Source organism: Mastigoproctus giganteus, chromosome 10 (assembly GCF_048544385.1).
Source record: "Mastigoproctus giganteus isolate SK-2022 chromosome 10, ASM4854438v1, whole genome shotgun sequence".
Classification (NCBI taxonomy): domain Eukaryota; kingdom Metazoa; phylum Arthropoda; class Arachnida; order Uropygi; family Thelyphonidae; genus Mastigoproctus; species Mastigoproctus giganteus.
Window position 1 is genome coordinate 205,438,651 of NC_143584.1, and position 13,251 is coordinate 205,451,901.

General features: G+C 35.7%; 1 protein-coding gene across 2 annotated transcripts in view; it reads left to right on the top strand.

The window, feature by feature from the left end:
* The window catches only part of LOC150079802 (uncharacterized), a 215,908-nt gene that overhangs the window by 155,390 nt on the left and 47,267 nt on the right, over nt 1-13,251 (top strand). For both annotated transcript variants that reach the window (XM_090382543.1, XM_090382544.1), the window contains one exon: nt 4,535-4,690. In XM_090382543.1, the coding sequence (XP_090238669.1) occupies nt 4,535-4,690 (156 nt within the window). The remainder of the gene's footprint in view (nt 1-4,534; nt 4,691-13,251) is intronic.

Sequence of the window (13,251 nt, forward strand, 5' to 3'; positions counted from 1 at the left end):
TCCTTCTTGAAATGAGGCCTGCAGACCTGTATACAGTACTCAAGGTGCGGCCTGACCATTGCCGTATACAAGGGAATAATCACCTCCCTATCCCTGCTAGAAAAATTCCTGTATATCATTGATAAGACACCATGAGCTACTCTTCAGCCCATCTGCACTGCTTAGAGAACTTCATATCTGCCTGCACAATTACCCCCAGGTCCTTCTCATTCTCTACCACTGTCAGTGTAGTACCACAGAGTTGATACGTTGCTCTCGGGTTGCTGTTTCCCATATGTAGTACTTTACATTTGTCAATGTTAAACTTCATTTGCCACCTCTCAGCCCATCTGCTCAACCTTTCCAGATCCTGTTGCAGCAGCATAGCGTCAGTAGCGTCCTTAACAACCCTGCCACCCTTTTTTTATAGTCTGAAAACTTGGACATTTAAGCTTGATATACCATAATCAATATTATTTATAAATACAGAAAACAACAATGGACCCAACACTGAACCCTGAGGGACTCCACTAATAACATTAGTCCACGTTGAGCAGTGTCCATTAATTGCCACGCTCTGTCTTCTGCCACTCAACCATCCCTTTATCCATAGCAACAATTTGCCACCAATGCCACACTGCTCCAATTTGTGGAGCAGTCTTCCATGTGCAACAGTATCAAAAGCCTTTCTAAGATCCAAATATATAATATCAAAGTTATTCCCTGCATCCAATTCTTTTGTGACTACATCATAGTATCCAATCAAATTGGTCAGGCAAGACCTTCCCTTAACAAAACCATGCTGTGTCTGAGCTATAACTGAATTCTTGTCAAGATGATCCTGCAGTGCTTCTTTAACCAGTGCTTCGATTAATTTTCCTGGAATAGAAGTTAAACTCACAGGTCTATAATTACTTGTGTCAGCCTTTGATCCTCCTTTGTGAATTGGGGTTACATTTGCACATCTCCAGTCTGTGGCTACCTCCCCTGAATACAAGGAAGCTCTCATAATTATGGCTAATGTATTGCTTACTTCCTTTGCTGCCTCCTTTAATATAACTGGATAGATCCCATCCACCTCAGGTGCCTTTCTTGTATTTATCTTCAACAATTTCTCCTCCACTTTACTCTCAATTATTACAAGATCATCTAGCTCACTGCCAGTGTTTACTTCATCTCTGGTATTCCCCTTCCTGAATAACTCCTCATGTGTGAATGTAGATGTAAAATATTGATTTAGTTTGTTAGCTACCTGAGCAGGATCATTAACAGTTGAACCATCGATATCCAGTGGACCAATCTGATTCATATCCTTCCTTCTAGAGTTTACATAAGTAAAGAACTCCTTGCTGTTTTTCTTTGCATCCCTTGCCAAAGATTTCTCGTAATCTGCCTTCGCCTGCCTAACCTTCTTTGTAACTTGGTTACAGATCAACTTATATCTATCATAGGCTTCTGTGTCATGTCACATGTTAATTTATATGTATCCCATGCATTTTTCTTCTCTGCCATATGTCTCATTAGTTCATCTGACATCCATTTAGGCCTGAACCTTGAACAATATTTCTTAGTTGGTATGTAAAGCCTAGTAGCTTCCAAGATAAGTTCTTTGAATGCTTCCCATTTTGAGTTTGCTGTTGGTAACATCATCAGTTGGTCCCACTGTATAGAATTTAAATACTGTCTCAGACCATCGTAGTCGCCTTTACGAAAGCAATAACTCTTCCCTTTACCCCTGATGGTAGTTACCTCCTTGAGTAAATCCCACTTCAGCACACTGTGATCACTGCCACCTACTGGTTCCTCTATCTGCAGATTCTTAATGCATGAAGAATCACTACTGATAATCAAATCAAGAGTATTGCTCCCTCTAGTTGCCTCCCGAACATGCTGATTTAGAAAACAATCATCCAATAAATCCACAAAAGCCTTGCTAGTGTGTAAATGACCAACCCACAAATTCCAGTCAATATCTGGGAAATTAAAATCCCCCATTATAAGACTCTCTGATGTACTGGCCCACTCTATTTCCCTGTACAGTTTCTTATTATACTCATCAGAGTCATTAGGCCTATAGCACACTCCTACTCTCAATTTTGATCTCCCAATGCTTATGTCACACCAAACTGACTCGACACTGCACTGTCCAGCGATGTCAACTGGCTTCACTTCCTTGGATTTTATGTGTTTCTTAACTAATAGCATAACCCCTCCTCCCTTCCTATCCTGTCTATCCTTTCTGTAGACATTGTACTCCCCAAATTCCAGTTCTGCATTCCTTATATCTGTGTGATACCACGTCTCTGATATCCAAACAATATCCGCCTTTGATGCTTTGAGCAATACCTCAAATTCATCAAATTTATTTACCAAACTCCTTGCGTTTGTGTACACACAAGTATACATGCACCTGTTCTTTTTCTTAGCTACCCTAACACAACCCATGTGTTTACTTGTACCCCAATGACTCCCAGCAGTCTCTGAAATATCCTGCATCTTATTTTCCAAGCTGCTGCTCATTCCAATAGAAGCAGTGCAAGAATCACTTTCACCTCTGCCAGTGGCTGCTGTTAATCTATTAGTCCTTGCATCCCCCCCAATCTAGCAGTTTTCCAACCCACCTAACACTGCCTCGATAGCATCAGCAAACATTCTTGCACCCTTTCTATTTAAGTGTATCCCATCCCTGTAGAAGCAGTCTCTCCTGTTAACAAGTACAGACCAGGCTGAAAAAAAATTTTTCTCCTTGAGCCTTGCACAATCTTTCCAGGGCCAAATTGATCGACAGGGCTCTCATCATATACTCCCTCCTATCGTGTCTGGGCAAAATTGCAGACACTTTCAATTTCAACCCTAATTCACGCCTTTTTTTCAACAGTGACCTGTACTTGTTAAGTAATTCTGCCGGTCTCCTACTTATAAAGTTGAATTTCAAAGTAATAGCTAATGCTGTTTGGTCTTTTCGTAATTGTTTTTTTAGTAATAATTGTACTTTTTAAATTGTGTTTTTGTGGCTGACAGGATTTGAACCACATAGTAAATGTATTGATCTTAATACCCAGAGGAAAAGAAACTTCATGCTACTGGGAGTTGCCTTGGTATTGCACTACTTTTAAACAAATGACATTGCTGAAAGGTTAATCTGCTATTTATTTAAAAGGCAAGATACCACTATGTTTAGAACTTATGGTTTCTCATCAAGTAGCAGGTGGTCTCTAGTGACAGTTTCTAAAGTTGTTTGATATAAGCAATATGTGAAGTATCACTTACAAAATTATCTCAAAATTATAAAAACGCTAATTCTGTTTCACATTGCCTTTTAAAAGACACCTTTTAAAAATAGGAAAAATCACACCATTTTATAATGGACTATTCTTCTCTAAGTAATCAACTTTAGATGATTTGCCTGATGAAGTGTACTACCCTTCCCAGCTTTTTATATTCATCACCTGAATAATCTTATTGTATCATACAATTATGATTTTCAGCAACTCCGATTTTGATGTTAAGAAGTATCTGCTTTCATTTCAATGCTTTGTCTACTCATGATACTTACAGTGTCCTTAACGTTTCTTGTTTAGAGCTTGCCATCTTAACATCACTATCTAAAACCAGGGGATACAAGGGCTCTTTGAAAAGTATGCCTTCCCCACTGGTGAAACATCACATAAGTAAAGGCATGTATGTCATTTCTTTACTTACTGTAGAATGCTATATATCTTTGTTGACATTAGGTGGCTGAACCGAAATGGCTGCCCTACTTGAAACACAAAATAAAGCACACAAAGTTCTCAGATTTCTGCAAAGGCACTGAGCCCACAGAAATTCATCAGTAACTGCAAGTTGTGTGTGGACAAAACCAAATCTGGTTTTGGAGAATTGAGTTCAGTGAAACAGCCTGCATTATTGATGACACTGACAGCTTGCAGCTTGATGATGGGAGATATGCTAGTTCTTCCACCTCACAGCACCTCCTGACTTTCATCTGTTCAAGACTTTTTAAAACACATCTGATAGGGCACCAGGTCAGTGCTGGCAATGAAGTTAAATTCTACATTGAAACTTGGATGAACAAGAGTTCCTGAATTTTAGAATAGTTATGACTTCAGTCATGATGTAGTGTAATAAGACTTATAGTGGCATGATAAGTGCCAAAATGTGATGTGTCAAAATGAAGGGTGACTATAGCGAAGAAAAGTAGTGCACCAATGTACCTTAATTTACATGTAATTTCATTGTTCTGTAATTAAGCATCTTTTCAAAGAAAGTAAGGTACAAAAACATTGTTACCTATATTAAATTCTTTCCAAACAGCCCTTGCACCACTTGGGAACACAGTGAGTCAATGAGTAAATGAGTCTGATTAAAATTTAATGAGTCTCTGAGTAAAAACAAAATTGAAATAGTCATGTAAATGCAGTGTGCATGCATTAATTTTCTAGTAATAATGGTTAATATAGTTCTTAATATACCAATTAGTTTAAATGAATAAAAGGATATTTTTAAAAAAATGATCATAAATAATCTTGAACTTGCCATTATATTTATTTTATAGGACCATGAAAACTCTTGTGACCATGCAATTGTTGATTGTGTAGATTGCAAGGCTGAGATAATCCGAATGAATTTTAACAGCCACATAACTTCTGATTGTGGTGCCAAAAGAATGTCTTCGCCCTTTAATGACACTAACTTTAAGGAGGAATTCTTGGTAAACTGGCCAGATTATGCAGTTCTAAAATAATTGAGTTATTCACTATGCTCTCACAATATTATTATTTATCCTCATCACATAACTGTATCACTTCTTAATTTTATCATTTAAAACATAAGTTAATTTGTCTGTGTATAAAATATTTTAAATTATTATAATGCTGATATTGTTTTTTGAAAGGCATAACTGCAGGGTAATACAGTTGAAAAATAAGACACTTCTTTGCATATGATCAATAAATAAAACCACAAAGACTAGTCTGTGATGTTCATTATTATAATGAGCCATCCTTCTGAACTAGGAGTGTCAAAATTTGAAACTCTAGTGCACAAGAATATTGAATTATTAATGTAATATAATTATTAATATAACATGCTTATTAGCAGAAAAATGGCCCATTATAATTATATATATATGTTTTAAAGGTAGCAACAGTTTTTAAATATTAGTAATAATAGAAATAATAATGGATTATGGACCTGGGACACTGCTATATGCAGAAAGTACCCAACGACCATAATTTCTACATAAGTTAGTAGTCGTGAAGGGTAATATGCTAATGTTACTTGACTGGTAACGGAGAACAAACCTTACCAACTTCTTAGTATATCACGGGCTGTATTTCATGTCAGAAACAGAGGCTATATCCACTTATTGCCATTTCCTTCTATGATTTCGGTGGCAGGCCCTCGAAAAAGGCACTGAAATCACAGGACGAACAGCACTGAGTTATGCTTATTATTTCTTATTAATCATTATTACTTCCCATTATCTTAGCTCCTGGCTTTGTTCACCGTGATTGCGATCACAGTTCCGTTCGCCCTTTTTGTTCTCCATAACCAGCGTTACCAGTCAAGTAATGTTAGCACATTACCCTTCACGACTACTAACTATATATATAGCATTGTATATTGTATTAATATATTGTGAGGAAGGTTATAGAATGTATTTCAGCTCGGGGTCCTACTATAGGATTGGGCTTGCAATCCCAGGCTTACGATATATCTTGCATCAGGCCTTTAAACTGTCCTATACCCTTTATTCTTATTTCTCAGAAATTATTAGGACAATCTGAGGATATAGGAGAAACTACTTCTAAACATGCTGCTACAATTTTGCCTTTGGAGTTCAGGTACTGTTACTCCTACTCCATTAACCATTTATTTCACCTCCCTATTGCCTTCTTTTTTGCATGAACTTAAACATAAATATTACTAACTAATTGGCTATTTATTGGCGTTTTAACACATATTTGCATGTACAAACATACAGGGGTCTCCACTTAATTGTCACTAGAGGGCCATACACACAATATCATTTCATATTTGAACACAGTATGGGATACAAGTGGTTCTTCTGCTTGGATACGGTAAATATGACTTATTCTTACTCTAATTTCGAAACTAATATTCCACGTTCTTTGTCGGGTCAACAATGATCAAAGTGCACTATGTAGTATTTCAAAATAACTTTCTAAAAATATATGTTAGTTTATATAATTCAAAATTATAATTTAGTTTAGTATTCAAAATTATAATACTTCTATTATACATTATATGTTTTACTATTGGTTATTCAACCTAAAAAATGATTTCTCCATAGTGCATACTGAACATCACAGAAACAGAGAACCCCTTATCACTGTTTTACTTTCAATTTATGAGGTTGACCACAGGTGAAGTCACCCGAATTGTGGGTATACAACGATAAGTTATGTATATATTTTCCTTTTGTATATATGCTATGCGTTTTCCATAGAGCCGTCTAGGTATACATCATAATATGATTATCATTCTTATAATCTTCCTCACAACATATATATATATATATATATGAGTAATATGGAAAGAAAGTTAATAAATTGTGACAAACTGTAACTAATACTTACGGGCCAATGCACTTGCTAACAATTATGCATTATGACCATAATGTGTATAAAATATGTTGTATAACATTGAAGACAATTCAAGAAGACAATACCAAGATGGATTTAAAGAAACTCAAGCGATAAAATAAGGTTAGTAAAGTAAAGTTTGTATATATAAATATATATATATATGTATATATATATACAAAAAAAAATATATGTACATAAAACTTATCGCTGTCTACCCACAATCTAGGTGACTTCAACTGGGGCCAACTACCCAGACTGATGGCAAAAACACAACAAGGAGTTCTCTGTTTCTGTTATGATCAATATCTGCTAAGATATATAAATTTAAAGATTAAGTAATTTGAATCTAAACCAATTAAAGGTAGTTAAAATTTTTTTAGAATAAAAAAAAAATAATATAAATACGTAAATGTTGAAGACAATTCTTCTTGAATTGTCTTCAATATTATACAACATATTTTATGTGTATATATATATATATATATCTGATTATTAACTTGATTATAGTTTGCAGTTAATTCCATTAGTCTATGCATTGCTGCTGAATGAGCAACAGGAGATTACAAAAAATTTTTAAACACTCTCAACGCTTCATTAATTTGGCTGGTGCCCAGTCTATCATGTAATTGTGAGCATGCTGCAATGAATGCATTTTGCTCGTTATATTCAAATTCTCAAATTCATGGTTGTCTATTTCACCTCTGCAGAATTGAACAAGCTGGCCTTCAATGTAGATATGCAAATGATGCCAAATTTGGTGGTCAAATGAATATATTACTCCTTGCCTTCATTCCTGTTGATGGAAGTCACTAGTTAGTTTGAGATATGGATGGAAAATTGCTCTGTCAAAGTAGTTGTAGAATGCTTTGAGGATAACTACATTGGGCATAGAAAGCACAGCAGATGTAGTGTTGAGCCGACCGGGCTAGCCGGGTGGGTAAAGTGCCTGCCTGGCAACCCAAAGGTCGTGGGTTCGAATCCCGCCTCGGGCTTCGATCAAAGTACTGCAAAAACCTTGGGAGGTACATTATGACCACAGAAGCCTATGCGCCAACAACTATCAAAAAAAAAAAAAAAAAGATGTAGTGTTCTGATTTTTCTTATGAACATACAAAACAATGAACATGTTTGGAACAATTTGCCTTTTTCTAATAATGCAGTAGAAGCACAACACATGATTTCATTCTACTGTAGCATACGACCATCCATCTCTCTGGCACTTGATCAAAAAAAATTGAAAGAAAAAGTGTTTCCATAAATGATGAGTGGAACAATTATTAGTAAGATGAACAACATTACAAAATATATTTGGTATAAAACCATTGCATAACAGTTCTGTGAAATTTAACTATTGCAGAATTTGTAAGGAATCATTACAGGAGGAGTTCAGGAGTGGTAACCTTTTTTCATTGGAAGCCAAATATTATTTAACGGAGACCTCATCAGTCTTGATGCTTGACTTTGTGACAACTATGCACTTTAGAATGATATGGAAGATCCACAGTGAATGTTTCATCATCAAATTGAAGCATGTTGCAAAACTGGTGATGCCATGAAAAATTTCTCGAATATAGTTCATAATACCAATAACTTTACTTAATGTGTCATTTAAAGCAGTAGATTTGTCACAAAGATTCTATTGCAAAATACAGTGAAAAAAAAATCAGGCTATCTGGATTTAGCATTATTTCCTTTTGTAATAGTCCTTGCAATAAATCCTTCAAAGTTAAAGTCAGTCAAAGTTAGTAATTCCTTGTAGAACTAAAAATCTACAGCTATAATATAAATAAAAAATAACATTTGTGCTGAGTCAGTAATATCAGTGGACTTGTCGAATAATAAGTATCTTCACTTTGGAAAATTTTTTGAAGTTTAGTAACATTGAAAGATAATTGATGTTGTTGATCGGTTAGAGTTCTTTGTGAAAGAGGTAGTTGCCTGTACTTTGTGACAGTTATGCACTTTAGAATGATATGGAAGATCCACAGTAAATGTTTCATCATTAAATTGAAACCTTTTCTGAATCTCTTTTTTTTTTTTTTTGTTGTTGTTGTTGTTGGCACATCAGCTTCTGTGGCCATAATGCACCTCCCAAAGTTTTTGCATTTTACTCTGACCCAAGTCCGACGTGGGATTTGAACCCGCGACCTTTGGGTTGCCAGGCAGGCACTTTACCCACCTGGCTAGCCCAGTCGGCTATCTGAATCTCTGAATCTAGACATGCTACAACTTTGACAATCCACTGTTTTATGATTTCCACATCACTATATGTCTTGCCTTTTCTCCCAAGTATATACAGGGTTATTCAAAATGAAGTCCGGGGTTTCAAACAATTCCTGTACACTCATGAGCAGACATAGGAAGAAAGAAATATTTCCAGAATGCAAGTATAGTAATGAAGTTTTTTTACATACCTCATAAATGTTCAATATGAGAGCCTTTAGTGATTCGGCAGACATCAACTTGGAAAAGGAATTCTTCCCACACACGGCTTAGTAAGTCAGGAGTGATGCTGTCAATGGTTTTGGTGATCCGATCTTTCAGTTCTGGTATAGTCGCAGGTAAGGGAGGCACAAAAACGTTATCCTTTACGAAACCCCACAGGAAGAAATCGCATGGTGTTAGGTCGGAAGCCATGTCGCAACAGAGCAGAACTGGCGTCACAGGCAAACGAACGACTGCACGGCGGTATGCGTCCAACGCCATCTGGTGGTTAGCCGTGCAGTATACCGAACATCGCGAGCATGGGAACAAAACTTGAGATATTATGCGTTCTTTCGAGATGGCTACAAATGATTATGACACATGCGCTTTCCCAAAAAAAATTCTGAAACCCCGGACTTCATTTTGAATAACCCTGTATATGTTACTTTATAAGGTTCTCTGGTAATTTCACTCCTTTGTCCTGTAATCACTTTAAATGATTGCTGTTATTTTTTTTTTTTTGAAGTTTCATATTCATAAGTGGATTTTCATGGTTCTCCTTCCAATGATGCATATTTATGATCTATATGGATTGAATAATGCTTGGTATCACACCATTATGCAATCCATATAGATCATAAATATGCAATCATGGTATCACAAAGCAAACACAGCATTTTGTCTTTTCACAGCAACTACGTGATACTGCAGCTCACATTCTTTATTGAATACTCTATTCTCCTCTTTAAATATACTTTTCTTTACTTTTGGCATTATTGGGTTACCAAATAAAATTTCTATAAAAAAAAAAACATACAAATAAATTTTACCTGTCATAGGTTAAATGAATTTTATTAATTAGTAACTTACTTACATTGCCCAAATAATAATATTCTGGCAAATTTGATAATGAAATGAGTTTCAGTTTGATTCATTTATCTTTTTATGCATTAAAATAATTTTCCTCTTAATGATATTTATTGAGCCAATGGGAGAAGAGGTATGCGGGTTACATGTAATACGAAACAAATACAAAAATACATAACAGAAGCTTGTTTTACTGTTTTACCATTCTTGATTTCCATGTATAACGTATTTATTTAAATAAACTAAATGCAACAATGCATAATATTTTAAGATTCTATATCTATATAATATCAGTGTGTAGATACACCATAGACCGTGGGTCGGCAACCTTTTTTGAGTGAAGAGCCATTTTTGATCTAATTTTTAAAAAAGAGAATCTGAAGAGCCTCAGCTGAAGCTGGGGGGTGGTAGTGGGATAGGGGAGTTTTTTAAGAAATGGAATAAAGTTGAAAGGTGTTTTATTAAAAAAATATATATATTGAAATATTATTTATTAATACTGAAAAAACTTAACGAACATCCATTTAGGTACTAATTAATGTGACTTTTGCTGCTGAACTTCTTTTTTTTTTTCTTTTTTTTTTTTTTTTTTTATGTAAACCCCAAACACGAGAGGTATTGGAACCTATAGTACTTAGTACCATGCTTGGGTTTGAGGTTGAGAAGACGAAAGAAGATATTTGTTGATATTGGACTTGAACTTCTGTAGACTGTAATTTTCAGGAAATAGGTATGAAGGAAGGTTGTTCCAGAAAATGGCAGCTGAATGAATAAACGAGGAAGATGAAAAGTTGGTTCTGTGAGTTTGAAGTTGGACCGTAAATGGATGTTGGCTGCTGGCAGCACATGTTCAGACTGTTTTGAAAGAGAGAGCGGGAATTATAGAAGCCAAATTGGTAGAACAGTGCCCATGGAAGTTCTGTAGAAGAGGCATGCAGCAGAAACAGTACATCTATGAGAGTGAGTGGAGAGACTCTGTTAGAGATGAATCATTAATTAACCTAACTGCCCTCTTCTGAATGGAATCAAGAAGCCTGAGAGAGGTTTTGGGGGCACCACCCTAGATGTGGGAACAATATTCCATGGTAGGGCGGATTTGCGATTTATACAGAGTGAGAAGCTGTTTGGAAGAAAAGTAATGCCGAGAGCGAAAGAGAAAACCAAGTTTTTTAGATGCAGAGGAAGCAATACGGTAAATCCACGCTATTCATGGGGGTTACGCTCCTCAGAAATGCTGTGAATACTGAAAACGCGAATACTGAGTTATGTATCCCATAGTAATAAAGGGGTTCCGTTCCAAAATATGAAATATATAAGAAAAACTAGTCTAAAATTTTGTCTGTATGTATTATATGTACCTTCATAATATGACTATGTACATAGACAGTACATAGTGAAATGCAAGCATATGGCATCGAAATGAAAATAAGAAACAATTTAATATTAAATGTAATATTTATTAGAAATTTCAAACCAGCGCCTTTGCTAGCTAAAAAACTTATCCCACCAGTGCTATCACCAGTTTCGCTAAAGTGTTGATAAAGGAGTTTTGCCTTTTCACGAATCATGAGTGAACTTAACAGAATTTTATTTTGAGTTCGGTCTTCTATCCAAAGATTTAAAGCTTTTTCCATTTTTTCTAATTTAACATCATGAGTTACAGAGCAAATGTTTGAAGCAATTAGTGCATTTTCACGGACACTATGGTGCATTTTTCTTCCAATTTCTTGATTGATTGTACCGTTGACTGACTCATTGATTTTATAATGATTTGCCACTGAGGAGACACTTTCACCATTAGAAATTTTATCTAATAACTCAATTTTATTCGCAAATGTCATCACCTTCTTTGATCTTCTCACATTTCCCTTGTTATTCATAGCCATATTTTTGTACGGGTTAGAAAGAACTTGTCCACAATACAGTCACTTTCTTCCATTAACACACTCGAAAAAGTCTGTTTTACACTGCAAAATGGTACATTTATCACTTTTGTAAGCATATCAATTTATAAATTCATATGCTTACAAAATTTATTTATTTATAAATTGATAAATTTATTCAATTTATAAGCATATAAATTAAAAGCAACCGACGAAACCTTCCGTGACAAGCGCATAACACATACTGAACAAGGATTAGCAAGAAACATTCACACTCGCGATTTTGTCATGCCTCTTCCCCCCCCCCCCCACTGAGCGCTGTTTTTTTTTTTTACCGGGAAAGATAATTTTAGCCACGGCCATGTTTTTTTATGACGGAAAATGTTCACGCCGCTTTAAAATTCACATTTTTTTTTAGATTTCATTTTATATTAAATCAGCGACCACGAATACAGATACCGCAAATAGTGGGGGTTTACTGTATTTGTAATGTGCTTGTGCCAAGAGAGATTAGAAGTCAGGGTAATCCCCAAAAGAGATATATTATTTTGCCTAGAAATCGGAGTGTCACTAAAGATAAGCATAGGAGCAGAAGAATCCTTTTTTTGCAAGATATAAGACAAGACTGAGTTTTAGAAGGGTTGAAATCAACTAAGTTGTCTTTGCCCCACTGGAGAATTACATGAAGATCGGCATTTAAGGAATTGGTACCAGATTTTTTAAAAGTTGAAGCTGATTTGAGCAGGATAAGGTTTCTCAAAATGGAAAGTGGAATGCAATGTGCTATCATTAGCAAAACTATGGATAGAATTTGCAGTCAATAGAAGAAGGTAATTAATATACAAGAGGAAAAGAATGGAGGAAAGAACTGACTCTTGGGGGGACACTAGCATTAGTGGAGAAGTTAGAAGGTGGAGAGCTATCTACAATCGCCTTCAGTGAGCAGCAAGAGAGAAATCTGGATAACTAATTACAAAAAACAGTTGGCAAACCATAAGATGGAAGTTTATTTAGAAGACCTTTATGCCAAATACGATCGAAAACCTTTGAGATGTCAAGAGCAACTGCTTGTGTTTCACCGAACTTTTCAATTGAATTTTTCCATAAATGGGTAACATAAGCCAGAATATCACCAGTGGATCGACACTGACAGAATCCATACTGGCAATCGTTGATCAGACGGAAGGTTTCTAGGTAGTTTAAGAGTTGGCGGTTAATTGATTTCTCCATTACTTTAGAAAGAGTAGAAGTAATTGGATGGGAGGGATTTGTCAACCTTTTTAGGAACTGGCTGGATATGAGCAAATTTCCAAGCAGAAGGAAAAACACCTTTGGAATAAGAAAGTGAAAAAAGGCGGCATAGAATAGGAGTAAGTTCAGGAGCACAAGGTTTGAGAACAAGTGGAGAAATATCATTGGGACCTGGAGCTTTCTTAGCATCAAGATTCGTCAAAATCCTTCTGACATCCCTTTGATGGAAGACCACA